We start from the raw sequence: 27,041 nt of genomic DNA on the forward strand, positions 1-27,041 counted from the left end.
CGCTCACGCCGTGGCCTCTCACGCCGTCTTTGCCCCGTGGTCCCGGTCCTGGTCCCGGAGGCCGCCGGTATCGGGGGGGGGGTGGGGCTGCGCATGCGCGGCGGCGGGGCGGTCGCACAGCGATGACGCGCGAGCCCCGAGCCGCCGCCGCTGCCGCCCTTGGCTGCCGATGAGGCGGTGCGCGTGGCCGTTGCTGCGGCTCCCCGCGCGCGCGGGGCTCGTCCTCCGCCATGGAGGGGCCGCTGCCGCCCGGCTGCGACCCGCCGCCGCGTCCTCCTCCTTCTCCTCCTCTTCCTCCTCGGTCGGCGGGGACGGCAGCGCCCGGGCCCCCGACACCTCTCTCTTCGTGCCCGTGCCCCTGAAGCCCGTCGGCGACGCGGCCGACGAAGACGTGGGCGCCGAGCTCACGCGGCCCCTCGACAAGGGTGAGCGCCGGCGGCCGTGAGGCGGTGGCGGCCGTTGGGTAGGGACCGCGGGGCGGCGGCGGCGGGAAGGGGCGGTGCGGGCCTTGCCCGCCCTCTTCCCGCCAGGACCGGAGGCGTGCGGAGCTGGGTCCTCGTCAGGGCTGAGAGGAATCGCCGGGACCCGCCGGGCGGCCTCCCCAGCCCTGTGGGCCGGCGTCGTCTGGCCTCCCCGGCGGGGCCCACCGCTCCCTTCGGGTTGTTTCCTGGGGGTTTCTCTCTTGAGAGCGGTGGGGGGGGTCTTGTCTTGCGGCTTGTCTGACCCACGTAGCTGCTGATGGCCGCGAAGGTGAAAAAAGGATAAAAGCTGTCAGGTGAGGTAATACGACCGACAGTGAGGTTTTTACCAAGGCCCATTAGGCGTGCCCTATGGGGGGGGGGGAAATCTGTTGGCCTAGTTTCTCGACTCCCCGTTTCTGCACAGTCAGGATAAAGGTGCTTGGAGCGGGGGCAGGTCCCACAGCTAAACTGAAATCTTGTGGCATTCTGAAATCGTAACTATATCTGAACTTAGAAGTTGTAGTTTTCTGAAATATTGATGTTATAGACAGAAGAGCATTGTCTGTGTGTGAATGTGCCTAGAGCAAAATCGGGCAGAGCATTCACTATTTCTAGTTATTGGCCATCAGTGTTAGAAACTTAAGTTTAACTTTCAGTTAGAACAGTGCAGGTCTGTCTGTGTATTCTTGGGTTTGCATATCTTAAAGTATGAGCAAGTAAATGGTAAGGGTAGGTTTCTGCGTATCAACTGGGAAAACTGTCAAGAACTATCTGCTTCAGTGCCCTCTGTTATGAGAGCTGCTGAGTACATCAGAAGCAGATAGCAGTTTGAACTTCAGTCTTGAAGTAAAGTAACATCTTTCTCGGTGTTTTATGTTTCTCTTTTATCTATCTGCTAGGTATATATCCTGTCATTTTACTTGACACATTAATTTTTTGACATTTAAGTAGAAACAGGAAAGAAACTCTGTTGTTGACCTTTAAATGCTCTGTGCTTCTGTTCTTTGATGCTTTTACATGTAATTAAATCTCAAGAACCATTGAGTGAGTTGTACCTGCTTTTTCAGTGTTTCCTTTTCTTTAATTGTAAACCGTACATCCTGTTCATTCTTCATTCGTGTTCAGTCTCCTGCTCAGGAGAGGTCTTATTTTATCTAGCTGTGCCAGCACGCTATCTTTAAAGATGTGATAAATAAAAACAAGTTCTTGATCCTTTTGATGTTTGGTGATCCCAAAGCATTGAAGGTGTAAATGGAAACTTTTTTCTTCATATGTTCTCCTAATTAAGTGTTCTAATGGCATATTATTTGTATTAACTCCAGGTATAGGAAGCATGGGAAAATTATCTTAATTTGTTCAGAGCCCTTGAGAAAAGAATACCTGTCCCTGGCAGCTAAAAAACCTAGCTACAAGGAAAAATCCTGAACAGCTTAATGTAAAAAAATCTGTGCTGTTTTCAGACCTGTCTTTGAGTGTTGGCTTACATTAGTAGTGCATTCCTCAGGTGCCAATAAATATGAATGGCGGCAGCTTACTTGTACGTTACTTGTCTCATTTATTAGGTTAGTGGTTATGTTGGATTCCTTCAAAGGTACAACTAAAATGCTCTGGGAAAATCAGATTCCATTTGGTCTCTGCTAACTTGTTGAGAGAGAACAGATTGGCTCAAATTCTTTATGTTCCCACAAGTGAAAATTAACTACTTCAAACAGCCTGAAGTTCTTTCACGTGCAACTTGCAAGGAGTACCAGTAAGGTGACCAGTATGGTGCTCGTCTGGCTGGTTGGCCTGTAGTGTTCTCTGTTACTGTCAGTAATTTTGTATTTTGAAGCCCATCAATAATGTTAAAGAGGAAACTGAATGAGACCTTCCTTAGCAAATATCATCCATTCTTTTTTATGAAACAAATAGTCTTCCTCTGCTTGCCCAACCCCAGATTCTGACCACACACAGTATTACATGTCTGGGTTTTTTTGATATTTTGAACAAAGATGGTCTGTCAGATTCTGCTGTCAAATACTGAACTAGATTCAATAAATACAGAGTTATATTTACAGGCTTTCTGATTACAGCTTGTGAAGAAACTCTGTTACTTATAGTGTGCATAATTCCAGTGTGAATCAGCTTGTTAGCTTGTTAGCTTGTTACTTACTGAAGTGAGACAGTGATCATAGTTTTCACGCTAGTCAAACACTGTCAGTATAACAGAAGCCTTTTTAGAAGCTTACTTTTGCAGAACCAGTTTTGCAAAACCTTTATAACAAACCTGCTGCTTAATGGCCTGTAGTGGAATTCATTCATGGCTGCATCTGTTTTCTATGACTTCATAGCAAGTGGACCCTTATGAGTAGTGATACATGCTTTCAATTTTGGTGTATCAAGTAGGTTACATTTAGAAGAAGCTTTGCTTTTGAGCTTTCCTTACAGAAAGTATGGCTGAACATGTCTTTCTGTAGCCTTTCATTGCTTTTACATTAGTAATGTTTCTGATATATTTGTGTGGTGATGATGTCTTTGTTGTGAAAGGCCCAAATGCACAGTGTTATGGGAAACAATAGAACAATATGAAATTGCTGTATGATGGAATGATTTAAGATCTAAGTAGGTGTTTGCTAAACCCCTTGTATGATTACCTTATAAAACAAGCTAATTGTTGAGTGACTAGGTAACACGTGAGCACATTATAGTGAAATACCTCAGAAGCAGTTACATTAAAAAAAAAAAAAAGAAACTGTGATGTAAACTCTAGATAGGAGGGTGAAAGGAAACAAGACATCTGCTCATGCATGTAGTATCAAAAGAAAGGAGTGTAAAGAGCAGTGAGAGAAGACAGGAATGTCATAAGGGTAGATGATCTGCTATCAGTACAGAGAATAGCAAGATTGGTACCTGGCTTCGTGATCTTAAGTACCAGGCCTGAATGTTGCCAAGTCAGTGGGCAGCACAAATTAGGTTTGGTTTGACTGTGGGCCTTCTGGTATGGAGATGATCCATCATCCATTTTTAAATAAATATATACAAAACCCTACTGTATGAAAGATCAGCACTTTGTGCCATGTGGCTTCACAGAATCCTTGATACAGGTGTTGATTTGGAGCCCTAAGGCTCAGTTGTCGTATTGAATTGTCAATTCTGTGGCTTCAATTGTCAGCCCATGGGGCCGTGCTTACTGTTGAGAAGTGTAAGCTAGGAGAGGTCACCAATTCATGAGTCAGAAACAGGAGGTGCCTGAACAAGTGGATTAGTTAGATGCACAAGGTCACCTGGGCTGGACAACAGAAGCCTAATAGTTTTGGAGGAATTTTAAATTAAAGCAGTTCAGCTGCCAGTGGTAGCATACAGTCATACTGAAATGGACTGTTGTTGTCTCAGATGCAGGAAAATGACTGAAAAGTCTTCCTGCAAATAAAGCTGAAACATCTAAATGAATCTGATGCATTGGAGGCTAACAGCATAATTTCTGAACTTAACTGCAGAGTCAGGCCGTCTTTTTTACACAGAACCTTAAAAAAATGCTGCTGAGGAGTCAAAGTAATTGAGGAATAAGAGCTAAAATACTGTTCTAGATAGAGGAGATGGTAAAGAAAGGGAAATCTTAAAACAGGATTGAATGGTAAAAAGGGTAATGGTAGAGGTGGGACACAGATGTCCTGAGGATGTTCCCTGATTGGAAGCTGTTGCTGTAGAAATAGTACTATGTGCAGTTAGATTAAGCTAATCTGGGCAAGTCTATTTGGACTGCCAGCTTTGTTTTGTTTTGATATACCTTATTGTTAAGACAAGTATTTTGTGCTTAGAAAGGATCATGACCTTGGATGTTGGGGGCTGCCATGGTCCCAATGTCATGTTGCCTTGGATAGTAACAAATGTTCTGGCATTGACCTTTTCATCTTGTAGTAAGGCCAGTAGGTTGTGAATTTAGCTACATGGCCGATGATGTGTTAACTGTTGTAACTTCTTATGGAAGCTCTGAATAGAATTTAGCCCTGTGCTTTCTTTTAGTGCAGTTTTCCAATCTGTCTTTGATTTCCATGCCCTTAAACGTTTTCTGGTCAGAGTATGGATGCCTGTGTAGTAAATGTAAACCTACTGACAATTTTGTTAGTTACCTTTGTGAAAATTTCAGACTGCAAGTTAATCCGTTAATAGACTGCTGTAACCATTCAAGGGGTATGGGATGTTGCCACTGTTCTTGTGCTTCTGGCTTTGCCTGCAGTTGAACTTTGCCATATTCTTGTCACCTGATGATTTTCATTATGCAAAGTGGGCTGTCTCTATTCTAGAGTATAGTTTTTTAGAAAGAGAGGCAATCTTTCAATAATTTAAGGTTGATCTCATGGGAAGCTTTCCGTGTCATGGCAGAGACTTCAAAGAGTTATGGAGTTAGTTGCAGAGAGCAGAGCTTGGCAGTGTTGTGTTAAGTGACTTGTGCTGGCAAACCATGGGTGTGCTGCATTATGTATCAGTCCTATGTTTTACAATATAGGGTTTGTAGACTTGAATTTTAAGAATAACATAAATTGATGAATAGGTGCTCATGATATTTGCTAGATTTTTGTGAATTTCTGATCTGCTATAGATGGAGAGGGGACACATTTTTGCTATTGTGATTTAACTAACATTTAATGAACTAAATTCAGAGTGTACATTAGTAAATACAGTTTTGTTGCAACTCTGAACTTGCTTTTTAGGGGAGGGAAAGGGTTCATTAATAACTTTATAAGAAGAGATTTTATACAAACAAATCCAAGTAATTTGTGATATATATGAAGAAACTGCTCAGTTTTCTTCTCCTGTCCTTTATTTAACCTGAGAAATAGGAAGAATACTGCATCTGGTTTGCCTTATCTTTCTGGAGTGTCTTGGAAGCAGTGTGGAGCTCTCTCAGGATGTTTAGTAAAAGCTGTAACCAAGTAGTTTAAGCAGATTTACTTTTCACATTAAAACCTGCTGCTTCCTGATAGGTGCCAATAAAAAGCAAACATAAACCACCCCAAAACCTTAATTAGTTTGTTCCATAACATGTTGGCTGCAGGTTCCCACCTTTATGCTTTCCTATCAAGTACTAGGGAGAGTGTGTCTCAAATACCAACCTCATCTTCATAGCAGTTCTTACTCTGCTGCAGTTCAAGATTGTCCTTTTCCACAATAGGCTCAATCACTGTTTGTGTTTAATTTAGGGAGAAATCATTTGAGTCTGTTCAGCATGGCAAAGATTCCCTCTCTCCAGAGTAAGGAGACTGTAAGCCATGATCTTTGGGCCAGGAGAATGTGATTTAATTTTGAGCAAATTAAAAAAAAATGTTACTCTCTTTCTACAGGTGAAGTTCTAAAAAACTTAAATAAGTTCTACAAAAGAAAAGAAATCCAAAGACTAGGAGCAGAAAATGGATTAGATGGTAAGAAAATGTTTTAAGTTTTCTTTTTTTTTAATGTGAAATCTGTTTTTATTCAGATATGGTATTAGGTAAATCTGATCTTTTATGGGTCTCACAACACTGCTTGTTTATGTTGTCTCTGTCACTCGGTTCAAATAACCTTTATATTTGCTTGTAATACCTCATATTAAGGTATAGGTTTTTAAGGGACTACTTCATTGTTTTGTTGGGTGTTTACAAATATGGTTTTGTGATCCCAGTCACATTCACTTTGCTCCTTTTTTTTTGTTTTGCAGCTCGCCTGTTTCACCAAGCATTTATAAGCTTTAGGAAGTATATCATAGAATCCAGTTCTGTGAGTGCCGATTTGCATATTATTCTCAACGATATATGCTGTGGTGCAGGCAAGTATCTGGAGTGCTTGTAAAATAAAATATGCTTTTTTTTCTTGTTTTCGACCTGTATGCTTACCGATGTACCTGTGTTCCCCCTAATATGCTGTAAAAGAGGTTAACAATCACTGCTTCCCCATCAGAAACATTTGTGTCCATCCTATGGATTGTTCGCTCCTTAAATCTTCTGAAGTGGAGGTCTTAGCAAGAAGCAGCCTGTCGTTTTATAGCATCTCTTCATTGCTGAAATGGAAACAGTACTGTTCCATTTATTCCCCTCTTAAAAATTCAGTAGTCACTAGGGGGCACTTTGAGAGCTTTCTCCTGACCAAGGGGCTTTAAGTACTTGGGAATACAACTCTATGACTGTGTTCTGTTTCCGTGTGGCACTAATAGAAGTGAGTGTTGTTTGCTTGCTTAGTGCATCGTGTGTTGTAATCAAAGGCACTTAACTAAGAGGTTATGCTAGCTGGTAACAGCAGAAACAGCCTTCTCCACAGTTTGAGCTGCAGAGCTTTGGCATACTATGTGTGTTTTTAATGATGGTAATTTAAAGGTTACAGTGGCCATTAGTTTTGTCTTAAAATGTGAATGTGTAGATTTTAAATGTTTACTGTCTTAGGAAATTTAACTAATGTCTTAGTTGTGCATAAAATCTTCCACATGGCTTCCTTACTTTCACTCCTTATTTACTTACATATTAGCATTGTTTACATATGCCTTAAAACTCACATATATAGGAATGTAAATGGGTTTTTATTGTGGCAGATTTGAATTTTTTTAGTTGAGTTTTGCTTGTCCAAAAATGGTAATTGAAAATATTACCGTTTTTAAGTTCTTTAAATTTTTCACAATAATTTCAATTCATTGAATACTAATTCTCATTTTAAAAAAACCCCCAGCAAACAAAAAAACACTGCTCTTTTTGTGTGTGTGTGTTTGATAATAACAGTTTTTTGGATCCAGATAGTTCTTTGAAATTCTATGAGAGCTGGATGGTTGGAGTGTGACCTGAAATTAGACCTTTAAGACCACATGTCTACTCTGCAAACATTCAGAAGAGTGAACCTGGATGTCTCTTCTGAGTTGATTTTTCTATTTTTGTTTTCTCACCTAGGGACCGGAGACTCAGAATTTTGAACCAGCGCCCTAAGTCTTAGTAGCTTAGGGAAGCTGCACACTATTCTGTTCTTCTCTGTTTATTCATAAAAACATTTTAGAAGCTTTTATTTTATTTTGTTCCAGGGCAGCACATGGATGTAGGAAGAAAAAGCTAAATCTTCTTAGGACAGAAAAGCTATCTCTCATCCAGCTTTTCCATAGCTTCTCATTTTATTTAAAAGTTCTCTAGGCATTTTGGCTAACCAGATTGAATATACTGAAATGAGATTTTTTTTTTTCATACTATTGTATTTGTATTACGTTGCTTAATGAGTCTGTGTACTCATGTTAGTTTACCTTTCTGCCATTGAGATAATTATTGAACTTTGTAGAGAGCCAGAAGTTGAAAGAATTACATAAGTGTGTGGTGGTTGTAGAAGAAATTTTTTTTTCAAGTTTATGATGAAGATGCACACCTTCAGACAAGCATGCAAACTTTCTTAAAAGGGTTTGTCTTCTAGGTCACGTAGATGATCTCTTTCCATTTTTCCTGAGGCATGCAAAGCAGATCTTTCCGATGCTGGACTGTATGGATGATCTGCGCAAGATCAGTGATTTAAGATTGCCGCCCAACTGGTCAGTGTGTTTAAGTGATTGCAGTGTTTTCGTTTCTTAGTGTCATAGAATTTCGTAGTCTGTGGACTTAAGCTTTATGATGTATAATTGCACTATATTTTCAGTTCCATTTCTCTGTTTTTACAATAATTTGTCAGGAACGCCTGTCTTTTTTACAAGATATATTGCAATCAGTTAAAAGGAAAATAAGATTGTATCAGCTATGAAAGTTGCTGAGTTGGTGTTGCCTTTCCAGAAAGCTGTCTTCTGGCTGTATCTGTTTGCGAGGCAGCACGCCAGAACATTAAAATGTTAATATACCGAAGGAGAGAGACCACAGTAATGAGAATTATTTTGAACACAATGTGTGAATTCCACTCTAAATCTTTGAAAGCATTGTATGATTTAGAAGATGAATGTATAAGACATAGTAACCTCTTTATACTGTCTCTGTTTAAGAACTTGATCTTTCTGCTTTCAGATCAGATAAATGTTCAACAGATCTGCTTTTTTGTGTATGTTTTAGGTATCCAGATGCCAGGGCTATTCAGAGAAAGATAATATTCCATGCTGGTCCTACAAACAGTGGAAAAACCTACCATGCTATCCAGAGATTTTTGTCAGCAAAATCGGGAATATACTGTGGTCCGCTAAAACTTCTGGCTCATGAGATCTTCCAAAAGAGTAATGATGCTGTCAGTATGTTGTATTACTTACCTATATCCTTAGTACTGGAACAGTCTCATGAATGCATGTTTGTAAAGTGCATAAGGTAGTCCATGAAGCAGTGTGCTCAAACGGGTGCCTTTGCTTTGCAGTAGTGTCAGCTCCTGTGAATACCAGTTGTGCATTTCTGCTTTAGGCATGCGGAATGGAACATCATTTCCCCAAATGGAACATCACTTTCCCCAAAGCACATGCCGTGCAATCGTCCCTGTAACCTGCCTCTGTTTTCCTGTAATTTTTCCCTCCCTGGGTTTAGCCAGGTTCTACTATTAGCTCTATCAGTGTGGAAACCGTGGCTTCTTTTGCCCATGACCTTTATTTTAGCTTGTACGCAAGAAATCACCATTGCTTAACTCCCCTCAACTTTTCTGCTTCAATGTTTAAAGATATTTCACTCAACCATCTAATAAAAAGTTCTGCAGCTTCAGTTGTGTTGAGTTGAAGAGCAGTGCACTATATCAGATCCCTAGAGGAAGCTTTCATTAGTACTTTTTTTAATTGCTTCCAACATCTTTTTGAAGGCTCCTCACCAGTGTATTTCCAGCTGCACAGAACCGCACCAGTTCTGAAGCATTACAGTAACACATCACATGTTAACGCAGCATGGTGTGTATGTACAGTAGTGTTTACCAAATGATCTTATGATTTCTCTTTTTTTGATAAGTCTATGATTTAGAATTTGTAATTCCTATTATTGGTTTATCAAAGCAACACATAAGAAAGATTGGCTTGTCCTAGGAGGTATCTGTAACGTGTACCATGTAGTGAATGTGGATACCATATAGTGGTGTTCCTCGTTAGTAGAGTTACTGCACTTTTTTCTCCATGTGTTTAGTGTGTGTGAGGACTTTTCACTTGGCAGCTCATGGATCATATGTAGCCCTTGAGGTTTAAACAGGGCTTCGTGCATGGCTCTATAGGTGGCTGTAGATATGGAAGGAGCAGCCATCTGCCTGAGATTCAGTGAGTGTAGAGCTGACAGAGGGTGATGGCCCCTGCTGTCTCTCACAGCTAGTCCTCGTGAACTCTTGCTGTATGGGTATAAGGCAGCAGGTGAGACACCCAACAGGGCAATCACCAAATGAACTGGAGGAGGCTGGAGCCTGCAAGGCTCCTTCACTGCTGGGCCTTGCTTTATGAGCCCCTTGTACTATAGCTTTTCTGACAGTTCTTTTGTTGTAGATGTGACAGCTCCAAAATGCTCAGAGGAAGGTGTAATCTGCAGGAGTAGGGGAGGACATCTAATTACAGATACTACCTCTTCCTTATACCCTTCAGTCTGATAGAACTTAAATACAGGGCACAAGTCTCAAAAGACTGAGTAGTTATTTTTTGGATAGCTTCCACTCTACTGTCTTAGAAGCTACGTTAAGAAACTGATTTTTTTCCGGTTTGGAAAGAGGATTCTCTTATATTAAAGAAACTTAACATGAGTTTTCTGAATTCCTTTAGAAAGTGCCATGTGACTTGGTGACAGGAGAAGAGCGTGTGTATGCCAATGAAGATGCCAGACAAGCTCCTCATGTTGCTTGTACCATTGAAATGTGCAGCACTAATACACCGTGTATGTATACATAATTGTTTCAGTCATATCTATGGTATCTTTGTGTGTATTATTGCTTGGACTCTGAAGTAGCTGAGCTATTCCTTTTCAGTCTTATTTGAACAATTTCTGAACTGTTAGAGCAGTTAAAAAAACTTGGATCCTCTCAGAATAGCTTTTTGGTGGTAGAGGATTAACTTAATTTGAGCAACCTTTTTTAGAAAGCCTTCAAGTTCCTTCATGTGTTGTATTGCTGTTCTAGATGGTCTTTCTTGGTGCATTGTATTTTTCTTTTTCTTTTTTGTTTTAAGATGAAGTCGCAGTGATTGATGAAATTCAGATGATCAGAGATCCCGCCAGAGGGTGGGCTTGGACAAGAGCCCTTCTAGGTAAGCTTGTTTGTGTTGACAATGAACTAGTTTAATGTGACTATAAATGGCACATTAAATTCAAGCTTAGCAGTCAGTATATTCATAAGTGGTTACAATATGTGATGCAAAATAAAAGCGAATATTGTTTCTTCACATGCCTTCTCACAGCAAGTTAGAGAGATACTCTGCCTCAAAGGATATTGTCTGTATGGCCACAAGTTACCTGTCATGTTTTACTTAATGTTTTAAAAAAATTTTATTTTCTGAGTTATATGGATGCCTCTTTTAGTTTTAATTCCTTGGATAATACGTAGTCTTTATGTTGTTGCACTGTGCTGTCCTTTTACATTGATTATTTTCTAGAAGTATGCTTTTTTTGTTCAATTAAAACAACACAATTTTTCAGAGATTTTGTTATGAAGAGATACTGTTAAATGTATGCCAACATGGCGAACATTAAATATTTTGTAGTGTTAATTTCAAGTGGCTCATTAATAGAGCCGCATTGCTATGTTAAATTCTTAGAAGGATGCTGCTTCTGATAATTTTAGAATTTTCAAGAGGAATTCTTGAAACTTACTTTTCCTCAGATTTTGAACAGAAGTTTGGCATCTGATCCCCCACCCCCCTTCACTGTTTTTGATGCTAAGTTTAACAGGATGATTTGTCGCACTTCCCCTATTTACTTTTCTTTCCCTTTTTTCTATTCTGACTACATTAGAGACGTATTCATAATTTTAGAAGGTCATGCAGAAAACAAAGCTCTTCAGTTCTGCTGTGGTTTGGGAGTTAGTAAAACAGTGGTAAATAAAACTCAAAGCTTTGCTCCATTTGTTCAGTGGTTGAGGGTACCTCTTGTTTTGGCTGAGAGGGTGCAACAAGGTATTAGCGGCTCTGGTTATCATACTAGTGGATTTCCAAGGATCATTTGCTGATATGAGATCAAGAGCAGCTCTAAGGAAGTAGTGTATTGTGGGAGAGGCTTTAGGTACTAATTTGGGGTGTTGAAGGAGGTGAAATACAGTCCTCATTGATGTGTTTAGCATGCAAAATGTGATTTTGGGGTAACTTAAAAGTCAGCTAACACTACTGTTGTCTATAAATATGTAACATTTTGCATTTTATTTCATTGGATCTTCTTCAGGACTCTGTGCGGAAGAAATACATGTTTGTGGAGAAGCTGCTGCTATTGACTTGGTGACAGAGCTAATGTACACTACAGGGGAAGAAGTTGAAGTACGCTTTTTAATTCTGTAAAGTTATGGACAGAACATCAGGTTCTTCTTGCTGGAAAACAGGCAAAAATTTAGAGTCTTTTGGGGGTATCACTGATCAAAGTTATTCTTGCAGGAGTTCATGGTAAAATGTTTCTCAAATCCTGTAAACCAAAGGAGATGTTGGTTTTTGGTTTTTTTTTAAATAGTGCTATTGTTTTGCTTAAAGAAGATAAGTGCTGTCGTGGTTTAACCCCAGACGGCAACTAAGCACCACGCAGCCACTTACTCACCTCCCTCACAGTGGGATGGGGAGAGAATCAGAAGTGTAGAAGTGAGAAAACTCGTGGGCTGAGATGAAGACAGTTTAATAGGTAAAGCAAAAGCCGTGCATGCAAGCGAAACAAAACAAGGAATTCATTCACTACTTCCCATCAGCAGGCAGGTGTTCAGCCATCTCCAGGAAAGCAGGGCTCTATCACACAAAGTGGTTATTTGGGAAGACAAAACGCCATCACTCCAAACTCCCCCCCCCTCTTCCTCCTTCTTCCTCCAGCTGTATGCACTCAGCGTGATGTCGTATGGTCTGGAATATCCCCTTGGCCTGTTGGGGTCAGCTGTCCCAGCTGTGTCTCCTCCCAACTTCTTGTGCACCCCCAGCCTACTTGCTGGTGGGGCGGTGTGAGAAGTAGAAAAGGCCTTGATGTTCTTTAGGCACTGCTCAACAATAATGTAAACATCCTTGTCTTATCAACACTGTTTTCAGCACAAATCCAAAACATAGCCTCATACCAGCTACTATGAAGAAAATTAACTCTATCCAAGCCAAAACCAGCACAGTGCTTTGCTGAGTTCCCCTCGGGGAATGGTACAGCTGTTTAGGCGCTTTCTTTACAGTTCTGTTCTTCCTGGAGGGCACAGTGCCCTCAAGTTTGCTGAGGTTACTGAATCTGTTGATAGTTATTCTCTGTATGATGAGGAAAGGAGTTAAAAGAGCTAACACCTCCAGAAGAAAGTGATTGAAAGATCTCTGAAACCCAACTTTACTGTCATAAATACTTTTTATTTATGATTCCTTTGTGAAGAGTATTTAAAAACATAAAATTTGGTCCTAAGCAAGTCGAGCCTGCATGATTTCATGGTGAACTAGCTGTAGCTTTATATATCTGTGCATGGTGGGGCATGTAATTCTGAAAGGGGACCAGTTTACAGCATTCAGATGACTGAGTGAAAACAGACTCTCAATTCTTGATAGAACTGCTACATAGCCTGTATACTTCTTTTCTTGAATCTAGTTTACATGTAAAAATATATAGTTCTTCTGTTTCTTGAAAAGGCCATGTAGTTCTCAGCTTGGGAAGTGCTGCAAGTATGCAAGTGCATAAGGTGTATGTTGCATTCTCCCAGTAATTATCCCTTCAGGTCTGCGAGATGTCCCTCAGTGTTACAGTTGTGGTAATAACCATGCTGGCTGATGTTCCACAGGAATTTTTCATTTAAAAACATCTGTGACAACTCATTTGATTCTAGGTCCGAAACTACAAGAGACTCACTCCTCTTACTGTGCTGGATTATGCCTTAGAATCTTTAGATAACCTCCGTCCTGGGGACTGCATCGTCTGTTTCAGTAAGAATGACATTTATTCTGTCAGTCGACAGATTGAAGCCAGAGGATTAGAATGTGCTGTCATATATGGCAGTCTGCCACCAGGTAAAGCACTCTTATTTTTAAGGGAGTGTTCTGCTTCTTGCTGCTTTCTAAGAAAAACTTTTAAAATGAAGCAGTACAAGTTTTCCTAGTTTTGCATTTCTATATAGTTAGAGAAAGTAATCAACTTCCGTTGACTGGTGTTTTAATCTTGGGATTAGACCTTTATTATGTACTTAATATTGATCTTTGGATAGATGTGATTAAATGAGGTCTATCCACAGCTCTGGGAATGATTTAAATCCCTTCTGCCCCCTTCCCCCAACAGCCAAATACCAATCAAATACCAATTTTATTTCTTTTTTTTCCCTCAGCCTATTATAAAGGCATCGGTCTTAGTGATGCATTGTCTTTGTTTTGTAAGAAGAGTTTGCTATGTGAAGTGTTCTGTCATTCTGTTTTAGGAACAAAACTTGAACAGGCAAAGAAATTCAATGATCCTGATGATCCATGCAAAATTTTAGTTGCTACAGATGCAATTGGAATGGGACTCAATTTGTAAGTACTTGGAGCAGGTTATGGTATGAATTTTTTTTTCCCCGGGTGTGACACCTGCATTAATTTCCTCACTTGTTTCTCCCCAGTTTGACTAATTTGGCTAGGTGTCTGCTATGTCTAGATAACACAGGACATATATTTTAATTCTGAAGTAGTGATCAATTTGATTAGGTAGAACTAAGCTTTAATTTTAAAACTGATTCTTAGAATTAAATGTCTCACTTGGCCTAATTCTGTGTGATAGTAGGCACTGTTAAGATCCTTTTGATTCACTGGAGTCAGATGTGCTAGGTTGTCAAGAGTATCAGTTGCTTACATTTCTGAAGTGCAGAGCAAGTTCAGTCTGGTTTCAGATGTATTTTGTTGCTGAAGGTGATGCGATCACATTGCTATAAACTACCAAGGCAGATGGTGATGAATGGATTGGGACCCTATTAGAACACAATTAACGTGTGTAGGGATGATAATTTTCCTGCAACTAACCAGTAGTCTTATGCTGCCCTTTTGAATATGCTCTGTCCATAAGTAGTATCTGTAGTCCCTTAATTTATAGAGGGAAAAAAACCTCAAACCCCCCCCCCCGTCAAAAAAAAAAAAAAAAGGCTTTAATTCTTCTGTACTAGGTTGTATATTGGAAATAATTTGCAAAAAAGGATCCCTCTTTGTTTTTGTTCAAATATTTCAGGTGTATAAGAAGAATAATTTTTAACTCTATAGTAAAGCCAACTATTAATGAGAAGGGAGAAAAGGAAATAGACTCCATTACAACCTCTCAGGCTCTACAAATCGCAGGCAGAGCTGGGCGTTATGGCTCATCCTTCAAACAAGGAGAAGTCACTACAATGCATCGTGATGACCTCATGCAACTGAAGGAAATTTTGAGTGAGCCTGTGCGCCCTGTGAAGGTGAGAGAGACTCAGTTTGTACAGATGTGCTCTGGAGCTGTTTTACTATGTTCTGGTCCCAAATTATTTTTCATTGTGTCTGTTTACAAGTTAGTAATAAAAATGGATTGTGTCATGCTGGAGTGACTTTGAATATATGTCCCATTTGGAGGCTTGCAGTATTTCATTTACATTGAAGCTGCTCATTTAAGAATTAAAAGCTCAAATACAAAAGTTCTTATGTTCTATGTAAGTGTGCTAAATAAGCTGGACTCTGTAGGGTGCTTTAGTTTCTTGCATGTTGTCTTTGTAGATTTTGTTTCTGATGCACTAACTTAAGAACAATATTGAGAACTAATGGAAATTTTTGTCTTTATTTTCCCTTTAGGCAGCTGGCCTACATCCTACTCCTGAGCAGATAGAAATGTTTGCTTATCATCTTCCTGATGCCACTCTATCTAATCTAATTGTAAGAATGATCAAAATATTAGTTTCTCCTTTAAAAATTAAGCATCACTTATAGCCACTGCTTTTGTACAAACATGCACTTTGGGAATTTAACAGACAGCTGTTGTGTATCTTCTATCAGTTAGTGTATCTTCTATCAGTTAGTTTCTTCTCTCTACCACAACAGTGACTGCAAAACAGAATGCTCAACTTTTCTGTGTTATAATAAACTTGAAAGCTGTTGAAGCGTGTAAATAATGTTTACATGTGTTGAAGAGTGTGCAACAACCTTTTCATTTCACCTTTCCTGTATTTTAAATGTAGACTTTTTGGTCTGAGGCTGAAAATATTAGAGATCGAAATTTTGATAAATATATGTAAAAATTCCTGGGAAACTGGGCTGGTCATGTCAGAGTTCTGTACATCTGAGAGCTACCTGATTTTTCTCCTGGTTCTGTGGACTTTATGGTAAAACAGTGTCTGCTTAACTTTGAGAAAACAGGTTTTTTGGCATCTATTTGATCTCATCATTAGCTGGTTAGCAGAATTTTTGGAAGTGCTTAAACCTTTCAAAGTAGAAATTAAGCTTCCAATGCTGTATTTAAAAATAGTATCATGGTTTTTAGTACACTGGGAGATTCTTAGCAGCTTTCATGGATTTAAATGCCTATTATTGTTCTCTGCTGATGTGCTGTTTATGTAGCAAAATAGTATGATTTCTAAATTTGACATAAAGGATTATACTTGGAGACCTTCTGGAAGACTTAGGCTGGTAGGGTAACAGCACATCTTTGAAATTTTACTATTGAGAATTTTTGGGCTAGCATAGAAGTATTAAGATTAAAAACCCGTGTTATTCTTGATCTCCTAAGTATTCAGTCACATACTTAATTAAGAAGCTCAGTGTTTCTTTAAAGATCATTTAAAAAATCTTTCAACGAGTTACATTAGAGAAATAATGTTGGGGGCCCATAAAAATTCGCCCTGCCATGTGCAGTGGCATCTCCTGTTTCTCCAAACCTTCGATATGTTTCAGGTATTCTTTGAACTCCTCTGTTGCAATACTGTATTTATCTTGTGATTTCTTTCTTCCTAAAATAGATCTGTTCCTGACATTGGGCTAAAAATACCTCAATTATTGAATTTTATGCTGTGAAGTTAGCTTTTTGGGTCATGCTAAGTGACAAACCTGGAACAAGTTCTAAACATAGTGGTAACTTGTTCCTGTGATGGTGTTCTTTGTAACTAAAACGTAGGCTGCCAGAACACTGTATTTGTTACTTATGAGACTAATTGAAATAGCTTAAATAAAGCATAGTGCGTTATGTCTTCTCCTCTGATTCTGTGTTAGAGAATTTAATGAAAATCCTATTATAAAAGAGTAGAGGGAACTCCCCTGCCCCCTTTAACTGTTCTTTCAGTATAACTGGTCTTTGAAAGACTAAATCATATTTTGGTTTGGTAATATGAAGTTTAACAACCCTCTCCTGTAATAACATCCTCTTCATTTGATTATATTTTCACAGGATATTTTTGTGAGTCTCTCACAAGTTGATGGGCTTTACTTTGTCTGCAATATTGATGACTTTAAATTTCTAGCAGATATGATTCAGCACATTCCACTAAATTTGCGATCACGATATGTCTTCTGCACTGCACCCTTGAACAGAAAAGAGCCTTTTGTGTGTACCACGTTGTTGAAGGTCAGTTATTTTTTTTCCTCCAAAAACCGAGGTATTTATACTGGAGCAGGCGGGTCTTGGTGCATTGAGACTGTATCTAGTGGCTATATTTATTGTGGGTTTTGTCATTAGATCATTTGAGAGCATTCTTAAAGTGCTCACAGGTAGTAATATAAAATAGCTGGAGAGATATATATATATTTTTTTTTTTTATAAATTGCATTCTTCACCATTTTTATTGGCCAAAGCTTTTAACTTCTGAGAACCGATTCTCTTTTTGTGATGTAAATTAACGTTTGGAGAGCTTTTCTGCTCTTTGCCTCAGAGAATTCTGCTGCCTGCCTTGCAGGTGATCTTTGAACTGCGAGAGATCAGAATTGTGTTACGTAGTCACTTGTGCACTGTCAAGCTTTGCACTACGATGTGTCTAAAAGTAGTCCTTAAAAACCAAGATATCACTGCTTCAGGGTGTTAGCTTGTCAACAAAAGAAAAGAATGTGGGATTAAGTGTCATTGCTGATGTTATAATAACAGTTACATAGAATTAAAACCCCAGAAAATACAGTGCTGTTAGTTGTTCTCAGAATTACGTTGTTTCACTTTTCAGGCCTGGATGAACCCTGTTCCACTGTGCCCCTGGAGTGATTATTTTGAGGAATTTGTAGTCAGCTGATTTCAGTTTTTCAGGATTAATAATTTTGTTTGGGACTGTTACTTTGCTAGACAGTATCGCCTTTGTCTGCTTTTAGAGACTGTGTTAAACATTTTTAATAAAACAGTGTAAAAATGAAGCTGATATGGTGCCCTCATGTCACAGATATTGGAGTGCTTTTCAAAAATGGCTAATAATGTTGTTTAAAAATTGAATGATTTATTTAAAGAGTTTGGAAAAAAATGTGCCTCACTAAGAAAATGCTGAGCATTCAGATCTCCAGTAATGAAGGTGCAGAGGGGGCATAATGTGATCGTGGAGGGAGGTAGGCTGTTGTGAATCCTGGTGTGAATTTAAGCCCCATTCCTTGGCAGAAAAACCCAACTTCTGGTATCAGCCAGTTAGGAAGCAGTTATTCCAAGTCATCAATGCTCCTGAAAATTTTAAATTTAAATCTTATTTGGCTTGTTTTTCTGTTAGTAAAAGAGCTGAGATGTCTAGGTTTTAGAAGGGCTGATTTCTAGTGCAGATTAATCTGGGTGGTGAATAGTGTGTTTCCTAAGTCAGGGAACACATTTAACATTTTCTCAACCTTGGAGATTCTGAAACAAGATAATTAACAGAATAGGAGCAGGAGAAGAAAAAAAGACTAAGTCCATCTGCTTTGCTAGATGAAATCATATGCCTTCAGCATTACGCTTTTCTGGATAGCTCTATGCTTTTGTTGCTTAACTCTGTGCATGGCCTGTGGACGAATTGTGTTAATGAGGCCCTGGAAAGGAGAGGTGACTTCTGTGTTGAGTAATTAAGTAAAAGAATGTATGGCATTTGCGCTGTGTAAAACAAAGCAGGTATATTCCAGAATATGGTGTGTATACAGACTCAAGGGAATTTAACTCATTTGGGATTTCTTCTTTCCTGACTAACTGAGGACTTCAATGAATCTGCTTGTTTTTCAGTTTGCAAGACAGTTCAGTAGAAATGAGCCTCTGACATTTGACTGGCTCTGTCGGCACATCAAATGGCCATTAGCTGCTCCAAAGAACATCAAAGAACTTGTACACCTTGAAGCTGTTCATGATGTTTTTGACCTCTATCTGTGGTTAAGGTATTGCCTTTGTACTTGAAAAATTTTTTTTTTTCCAAATATTTATGACTTAGAGTCCTAGAAAAGCAATGTCTTCAAGCCTGCGTGTATGTGGTGCAGTATGGGCTCCTTTGGCCCTTTAGAGTATCTTGACAAATGCAAATGTAGCTGTCTTATGGGAGCAAGTCATGGGTTCTGCAGAGAACAGTTTGTGACTGACAGAGAACGAAAGTTAGAAACAAAGTGATCCTGGACTGGAGCAGCTGAAATGCCACTTAAAATGCAGTGGCCTTCCCATGCAACATGTAGTAATTTTTTTTTTTTTTTTTTTTTACTTTAAATAGTATCTCATTTTTGTCCCAGTCAGCACTCCTTTAGTGAAAAGGTTTAATTGTGTGTTGTTTTGCCTCTCTTCAGTTACCGCTTCATGGATATGTTCCCTGATGCTGTCCTTGTAAGGGATATTCAGAAAAAACTAGACGACATTATACAAGTTGGTGTCTGCAACATCACGAAGCTGATCCGAGCTTCTGCAGCTGCTCCTGGCACAGCAGAAGTTGTGTCAGAAGACTTTCCTCTTTCAAGGACTAAGAGGGATACCAGGGCGGTTTCAGACCATCACGGTGCAAAATCCACAGAGGCATTCTCTATTCCAGTGGAGGTTCTGGGAGAAAGAAGAGCAAAGAACTCGAAAGCCTATCGATCTGCTGTGAGGCAGGAGGATATGAAAAGCCATGGACGTGAATCTCTTGCCAACAGATTGCTGCGTGAAGGACTTCTAACACAAGAAATGCTGAGACAGCTGGAGAGTGAGTGGCAGGATCAGCACAGGAATGGTAGATATGGCCTTGGTTCAAAAAGAGATGATCAGAATAGTTCAAAGGAAACGGGGAGAAAAAAAAAATAGAACCATGTCCTAATTCTGTTTAGTTTTTATTCATAAAATAAAATACTATTTTAATAACTTCTTTGGCATTTCATGTTTACACTGCTGCAGCTCCTTGATGTTTTTCCTTCTCCTGTGACCAGTTATGTGAAACACTCGGAGAAATGGACTCTTAAAATCTCAGAGGCCGTAAGTTTGCTTTTACCAGTCAGCCATACACTTTTTCAGTCATGGCGTTCAGTGTAAGTGTATGATCTACTGCTATGTGAAAATCTGAACTTGATGTCTTCTTGCAAGATATCCTCACATCATTAATAAACATAAGATATTTCACTAGTAATGAATTAGCTACTCATTCCATCTCTTCACAAATGGCAGAGTTTAACAGATAACGAACAACTAATGAACAACCTGTCAGGAAATTGGGTCAGAATGGTGATAGGAGTCATGGGCCTCTAACCTTTGTGTCCTGTGAAAATGTGGAAGGAGGCGATAAGCATTTGTGTAATGCCCTGGGGAATGATGAAACTCTGGCCACAGGAATTTTTGAGTAAATTCCAATTCTGTCATCTGAGGGGTAATTACTGAAACAAAGCAAAAATCTGTCCTTGCTCTTTAAATTGTATTCTTTTTCCTAGGAAAATCTCATCACACCGATTCAGGCAAAGTTTGGGGGGAGGAAAAAAAAAAAGTTGGATTATGATTTTTGGGCAGAAGGAGATGTTAGAGGCATAGGTATAATTTATTTACTTTAGAGAAATCGAGATGTCTGTTTCTCCTTGACTGTTACAGTTCAGTTTCATACAAATTATTTAGTTCTTTTGCACTTCATAAATGATTTTTTGCTTCACATGCCAGTTAGTTTGTGATATCTGAATTTTGAGAGGAGACATAAAATATTTTACTTAAGCTCGTATAACAGCTTATAGTTTAAGTAACAGCTTGTGGGTTGATATTTGTGCCAGTTGTATTTCTACATACCTATTTTATTGTGGCTATCAAACTGGAAAAGTTAGGTGCTTACCACCTGGAGGAAGGTTTAATTTGTTGGAACTAAGTTCTCAGGAAAAGGAGGTTTTTTTCCTGATGCAGTGTCACTGAATAATGTTTAAGGCAGTGCACAACTGGGCTATGCCTCTTTCATACACATGCAGATGCTCTGCCCTTTGTTTTTAGTGTGAGCGGCTTTTAGGTATGCTTTTGAGCTCCCAGTAGGGATACTGGAGAGTGGAAAGAATCAGATGCTGAAACTGCTATGTATTCATGGAAAAGGGTTTCAGTGCTAGGACGTGTTGCTGGGGCTGCCTGAGGAAGAGTAATGCTGCAGCAGCCATGTTTCTGGGGTTGGCTATATAGAAATCTGCAGATCCTGCTTGTGTTAATGTTGGAATGCTTGTAAAAGCTAGGTTGAGTTTCACTGTATCAAATACCTGACTTTCTAAAATGATCAACAACAAACTTGTGCAGCTTGAAAATTTTCTCTGAATCCCCTTTGCTTCCTCCTAGTGTCAATCCTTTAAGCTGCTGTTCAGAAACAAGTCTGCAGCAGATTGAGTAATGTTTTTAACAGCTGTTTTCAGTGTATTTCATGTACTGTTTTTCCATTATTTACTAAAAAGCAAGCAGTGCGTAAATGTTTCTAGTCCACATGATCTCCTGCTGATTTCAGTACCAGACTGGTGGGGAGGGAAGGTTTTAGGTCCTTCCCCTGCAAAGCCCCATCTTTCTTTCCTCCCCCAAGAAAAACCAAGCAGCTATGCATGTGTGGCAATGGCCATGTGGATGTTGTGAATTTTCTGCTTTGTGGATGAGTAATTCTGCTTTGCTTTCCCAGAGTCCTGACAGCCTCTGCTTAACAGCAACATGACTTGCACAGAATGCAAGCTTGCAATTAACCCTTACAAATGTATTCCATTTGATACTATTCAAATAACTTGTGTGATGTGGATTATGTGATTGAGTGGTATCAATTGCCTTCTTGTGTTCTTTGCACTTGACAGACTCAAAGGGGAGTTGTAGTTGCTCAAGCCTGCAGTCGGGTTTTGACAGCATGCATTTGCCCACTTAGCTCTTGGACTGCAAACTCCTTGCTGTATCTGCAAACTGCTGTTTAAAACCACAGTTGTGCAAGGACGACTCCTGTTTTCTCTCCCCCTGCACATGTGGGATTGGGTTGCAGGAGGCCCACATTGCTACTGTACTTTGCTTCCAGTCTGTTTGGATAAATTGATCCTTTAATTGTATGCTAAGCTGCATACTAGTGCATATTTTTGAGCAAGGAAAGAGCGGCTGGGACTTGGGGGTATAAGCCAGCCTTGTGTTTGAGCAGCAGGCCTTGCAATAAGGAAGCTAAATGACTATAAGCATTCTTTTTTGTATTTTGCTGAGATTAGCACTTGGCTTAACTCATTGCTTGTTTCCATAGAGACTCCATAGTAACAGTTTTAAGAGCTCTGAAGTTTATTCAGGCGTTTCCAGGCTGACTTTTTATGAAAGTTTTCTTTTCTTCTGAGCTAATGGTGTGGCTGTCATTGACTCCCATTAGAATGGCTGCCAAATTGGTCCCCATGTGGTACAATCCGGACTGGTGTGGTGCAAAGCTATGCCAGCTGCATATTTTTAACGTGCCCTGTGCAAGCAAGTCCCTGGGGAAGGATTGAGTGGCCTCTTGCTCTTCTTCATGGGGCTGTGCCAAAACTTTTTAAACAACATTGTTCACTTGATCTGGGAATCACATTTGCAAAACTGTTTATTTCAGGTGTTCAGATTTCCAGATTAATTTCAGACATTCACGTTACAGCTGTTGAGAAGTTTCTTGTATTTCACAACTTAATTTTTTTGTGTTTATTTGTTATGCTTCAAAGGTAAAATGGTGATTGTAACAGCACCACTTGGTAAAAGCCTTCTCTTAAGCCAATGTGCTCTTTTCTGTCTGTGCTGTCTCCATCTCTTCTAAATAGTGTCTATCCATGGAGTGGATTTTCGAGTCAGTCCCTGCAGGTGTTCTGCCTTATTTTGCAGCCTGATGTTGCCCTAGGAGGGCTGTATGCAGGACAAATGTGGGGGCCCCTTTCTGTTCTGAGTTTTGATGAACTTGTGGGACTATAATAGGGAGCAAAGCTGCTGTTAATGGGAGGGGAAACGTGTTCTAAGGGTTGGTCTTGGAACCATAAGCTATAATGAAGAAGGATTTCTCCTGATGACTCACCTGTAGCCTTGTCCACTCTCTCCTTGTTAACCTGGGTGCCAGCCTCAGCCACCAGTGTTGCCACTGCCTCTGATACCTCTCACCAAAGATGCATTTCTGCAGCAATAAAATGCTTATTAATAGGGTATTTCTTTCTGGAGGTAACTGGTGCATGTTTAGTTGATGTACTCAGATGTTTATCTGAATTTCCCCATAAGTAGCTGTGAGCTCCTTTTCTCTGCAGGCCTTTGGCTGCAAGGCTGTGGGAGGTGGATGGGCTACGTGAGCACCAGCCTCCTCAGGATTCTCCATTGTGCCTTGAGGCAGGGTTTGGAGGGAGAACTGCAGGAGAAGAAAGTAGGGAGAGGGGTTTTATAACTCTGAAGTCTTGTTGGCCGTTGCAAAGGGGGAAGGGAGGGTTTGTGACTAACTTTTATTGGGTGCAGCTCTAACAAAGGGAAAAAACAACATTGCCTCAAGCCTCCAAGCTGCATGCAGTTGGAGCTGGTCTGTTCACTTGGTCCCAGATTGTTTCCCCTGTACTGGCCAGAATACGTACAAAATGGCTGTAATATATCTGGGTGTTGGGCCCTTAGTACATTGAACTGCCGTCTGCATGGATATGAGATAATGTCTTGTCTTTTCTTGCACAACAGCCTGCCTGAAGCTAGGATGCACCAGGGATGAGCGAACAAGTTACGCAGTGATTCTGACATGTCAGGTATTTAACAGAGTTTGCTGCCAGTTCAGTAACGTTTAGATCTTTGAGACCCTTTTCCAGTGGCATCTGTTAGAGAAAGAAAGAAAAGAGAGAATGAAAAATAAATCTACTGTATTACAGACACAATGAGCTCTGGATCAAAGTGGGATGGAGCTTGAAAGGTGATGTTTTCAATTTTGCTGGCCAGAGGGGTTGTGACTCGGATGGCATGGGTAAACAATGAGGAAAGAGACAGTCCCTCTGGGAGTCAGTGTCTGACTTAACAAGCCAGCAGTTATTAAAAGATGAATACAGGAGAAGTGAACCGTGCTTTCTGGCTGGTAGCATGGCTTTTTTCTTCTTTCTTTTCTCCCTTTCTCTTGAAGATCAAAGGCCTAATTTTAGAACAAGCCCTATTTATGGACTGTTCAGCCACTCTGTCTGCTTTACTCTTGTTCTACAATAGTGGAAAATAAATAGAGCTGGCGGGATCTCCCAGTGTCCAGAGCTCATCCCTGATGCAAGGCAGGAAGGAAAAAAAAAAAAAAAAAAAAGAAGAAAAAGACCTCAACCTTTCCTAGCAGAGGTTCTGTGTAATTTGTCTCTGCAGAGAGTTCCCTTCCCCTCCCTCAGCTCTTTCAGTCTTTCCTTGTGATCAGAGGCTGAAAAAATGTAACCTGTGACTGCTCCTGATGTTCAGCAGAGCTATCTCCTTCTGATCTATGCCACCTTGACATGCTGTAGCTGCTAGGACTGGGCAGGGTCCTCTTCCCGAGACTGGAGCTGAGTACGGAGTTGGGTGTTTTGTGTGTCTGTGGATTATACTCCTGTTCATACAGCCCAGCATGATGATCAGTCGTACTTTTTTTGCAATAGCATGAGATTGTTTGGTCCACTTTAGGCTATAAATTGATACAGCCTGAGATCCTTTTCTGCTAACTGGCTGCTTCTGCCCCACTCTGGATCTGTGTAGACAATTTTCTACTTCTTCTCAGTAGTTCTTTGTGTTTCCTCCCATTACTTGGCACCCCCCCTTCCATCTCCCTCTTTTCTCCCTGCCCCGAGGCTGTTTTTCTGATTTATCAAAATAATTTTTAATTGTAATCTTGTTCTGCAAAATTTTGGGTGGCAATTGTTTGCCAGTGCAGTAGATGTGCTCAGTTCCAGCTGAAACACTGAACAGCAATTGGGGGGGAAACACACCAAGTGTAGGTGTAGTTTGAGAGTGAACCTCTTAATTACTCCATGACAATGCAGCCTTTTTTTCTTCTTTTTTTCTTTTTTGTTTCTCTCCTTTGTGTCAAAATTTCACCCAGTTTCCTTTGGGTGATGTTTCCATAGTCCATATCACTTGATACAATGACAGATCCTGGAAACACCTGTGTATTCAGAACGAACTTTTGAGAGTAATAGTTAAAGGCTGCGTCAAATTCAGCTCTGATGGTGCCGCTCCTGCTGTAAGCACTCTGTGCTGCCAGTTAAAGGCATTTATCAAGTGGGGCAGTCTGATATCAACACTGTTGGCTGCCAGGTAAATCTGTCCCCCTCCCCACATTTTGCAATACGGAGACTCTGCATTGGTCTGAAACTTTGCCTTCAGAAGGGGTGAACTGAGAATGATATGTACAAAATCTCTCTGCTGGAAATTGCTCAAGAGGTATTTTGGCTGGGGGCAGGGGTCTGTGTGTCTCTTTGCTCCTTTACACGGCTGAAGCTTAATTGGAAAAAAGCCGCAGATAAGGGTGCACTGTGTGGAACTAGAGCAGGGTTAATTCATGCAGAAGAGCTTGTCTCGCAAGTGGGAGTGCTGAGCAGAGGGAAGAAACCTCCTAAAATCCTCTCTAACTTTCCAGATTCCCTGCAGCACTTCATTGCATGCTGTGCTGGTGGGAGCTTGTCAGCCCCCCGGGAGTGAAGCGGGGCGAAGCAGGGCAGGCTGCGTAGCAACTACATTGCGAAGTGGTAACAATTCCCAAGTGGGGCAGTAACAAAATCAGTTTTTCTCCCCTTCAGCTTGGCAGCTCTCCAGGTGCCTGCTCTGGCACAATGAAGTGTGTAGCTGGGGAGGGAGGGACTTTGGGTTGATGGGGGGGGTGATACAAAGAGACAGAAGTTTAATCATTGAACCAATCACACTGGATGGATTTATTTCTGGACTCAATTTCCCAGGAACTCCACTATCTCACCCTGGGGGAAATGCCTCAGCTGAAGTTTCTCTAGCTCCAGTTTCGTGAATAAAGACCTGTCGCTTTGGAGTTACTCACAGCAGCTCTGTCACTACTGACTCATCCATCCGCTTCAAGAAAATGTTTGCCGTCCACTTGCTAGCTTTCCATTTCACAAAGCTAAAAGAGGATCAAATAAAAAAGGTAAGATACAGCGTTAGCTGATTCCTGTTTTGAGAACTGTGTTACTCAGATACTGTGGGGTCTGCAGTATGTAATGCAGACTAGATAATGGCGTTGTCTACTAAAGCCATACAGCCAAATGGGGTAAGAAGTATTTGTACCCTAAACCATCTGACAAGTGTGAAAATAGGTCTGGTTAGTGCTTTTCCCTGCACAGTTAGAAGTTCTCTTCCAGTAATGGAGCAAATATGTTCAGTAAGGAAAAGTGGTGCTTAAACTTTATCTGGCATGGTGTGGTATAGTCCAGAGGGCAGAAGGGAACCTCTTGCTGAATCGCTTTGCAAGTGTAGCATGACGGATGGGATTTCTAAAGCTGAGTAGGAATCAGAGTCACTCACGTTGTAGCAGCGGTAGGGAAAACTCCTGGGGTCTTTGGGCCAGGTCTTCCGGGACTCAAGAGACAGTTCCAGCTAGTGTTGGTGTGGGAGAAGTGCCTATGCCTCCTCTCTGCTTGTCCAAACCTGGCAGATCACTCTGATGTTTATAGATGCTACCTTTAATTTCAGTCAGAAAAGCTCAAGGTGGCCCAGATCTGAAGCCATCAGTACTGGGAGTGAGCTGCCTAATGGTTGCTCTTCCCTAATCTACTTTCATGGCCATGCTGTAATGGGTTTTCGGCTTTCCATCATAAGACCACGTGGGACCTGTAAACTTCTTGGGTCAGAGATCCTCTGGTTTCTAGACATGTCCCCTGCGGGTCCTCTGTTCTCCTGGCGTCTCCGTTGAGTGTTTTCTGGTGGCCATTGCTGCCAGGCTCAGTCCTCTTGTTTTGCAGCCAGCTGGAGGCAGGGCTGTCTGCAGACGCTTGGCAGTGTGGGAGATCCAAGGTCCCGGTGGGTAGATCCGCCTGTACCGCTGAGCTCATCAGCAAATCAAGCAACACTGGGTTGTCTTCTCTGTGCCCTTGCTTAAACATGGGGTTGCTTGTTCTTAGGGGGGCTTCTTTCACTAATTCTACCTTGAAGAGAAGTGTTCCAAGAGGGGTCCTGGTGTCTCAACATTCAAATGTCTCTGACTCTGTCTCTGTCATAGCCCTTTTATATCCAGGGTTTAATATGATCAGAAGGGGGCCCCGATACCCTTTCCTTGTGTGAGGGTCTG

At 40.7% G+C, this 27,041-nt stretch overlaps 2 protein-coding genes across 4 annotated transcripts in view; both read left to right on the plus strand.

Annotated features, from left to right (window-relative positions):
• Nucleotides 1–135: 135 nt before the first annotated feature.
• Nucleotides 136–19,723, plus strand: SUPV3L1 (Suv3 like RNA helicase). The gene is made up of 15 exons (XM_075025346.1): nt 136–425; nt 5,783–5,860; nt 6,136–6,243; nt 7,854–7,968; nt 8,474–8,642; nt 10,126–10,237; nt 10,528–10,605; nt 11,732–11,823; nt 13,332–13,512; nt 13,914–14,007; nt 14,693–14,912; nt 15,280–15,360; nt 16,865–17,041; nt 18,632–18,780; nt 19,177–19,723. Exons 1-15 carry the CDS (start codon nt 170–172, stop codon nt 19,664–19,666), a joined length of 2,400 nt encoding a protein of 799 aa, XP_074881447.1. The 5' UTR covers nt 136–169; the 3' UTR covers nt 19,667–19,723.
• A 3,765-nt stretch (nt 19,724–23,488) lies between these two features.
• The window catches only part of LOC142030001 (hexokinase HKDC1-like), a 31,066-nt gene continuing 27,513 nt past the window's right edge, over nt 23,489–27,041 (plus strand). For 2 of the 3 annotated variants that reach the window (XR_012650067.1, XR_012650068.1), the window contains exons 1-2: nt 24,598–25,063; nt 25,702–25,901. Coding sequence is in view for 1 of the 3 variants with exons in the window: in XM_075025351.1 (XP_074881452.1) it covers nt 25,839–25,901 (63 nt within the window). In the remaining 2 variants the exon portion in view is untranslated. Of the gene's footprint in view, nt 23,554–24,597; nt 25,064–25,701; nt 25,902–27,041 lie in introns of those variants that run through there. The other variant, XM_075025351.1, reaches the window with a different exon arrangement.

The sequence above is a fragment of the Buteo buteo genome, chromosome 4, assembly GCF_964188355.1.
Source record: "Buteo buteo chromosome 4, bButBut1.hap1.1, whole genome shotgun sequence".
In the NCBI taxonomy this organism is placed as follows: Eukaryota; Metazoa; Chordata; class Aves; order Accipitriformes; family Accipitridae; genus Buteo; species Buteo buteo.

What these genes read in the sequence shown, in the direction of transcription:
- SUPV3L1 (XM_075025346.1), top strand. Translation starts at nt 170, where the DNA reads ATGAGGCGGTGCGCGTGGCCGTTGCTGCGGCTCCCCGCGCGCGCGGGG. An exon ending in TGTGTACCACGTTGTTGAAG is followed by an intron (nt 17,042 to 18,631) that starts GTCAGTTATTTT and finishes CTTGTTTTTCAG; the next exon opens with TTTGCAAGACAGTTCAGTAG. An exon ending in GACCTCTATCTGTGGTTAAG is followed by an intron (nt 18,781 to 19,176) that starts GTATTGCCTTTG and finishes GCCTCTCTTCAG; the next exon opens with TTACCGCTTCATGGATATGT.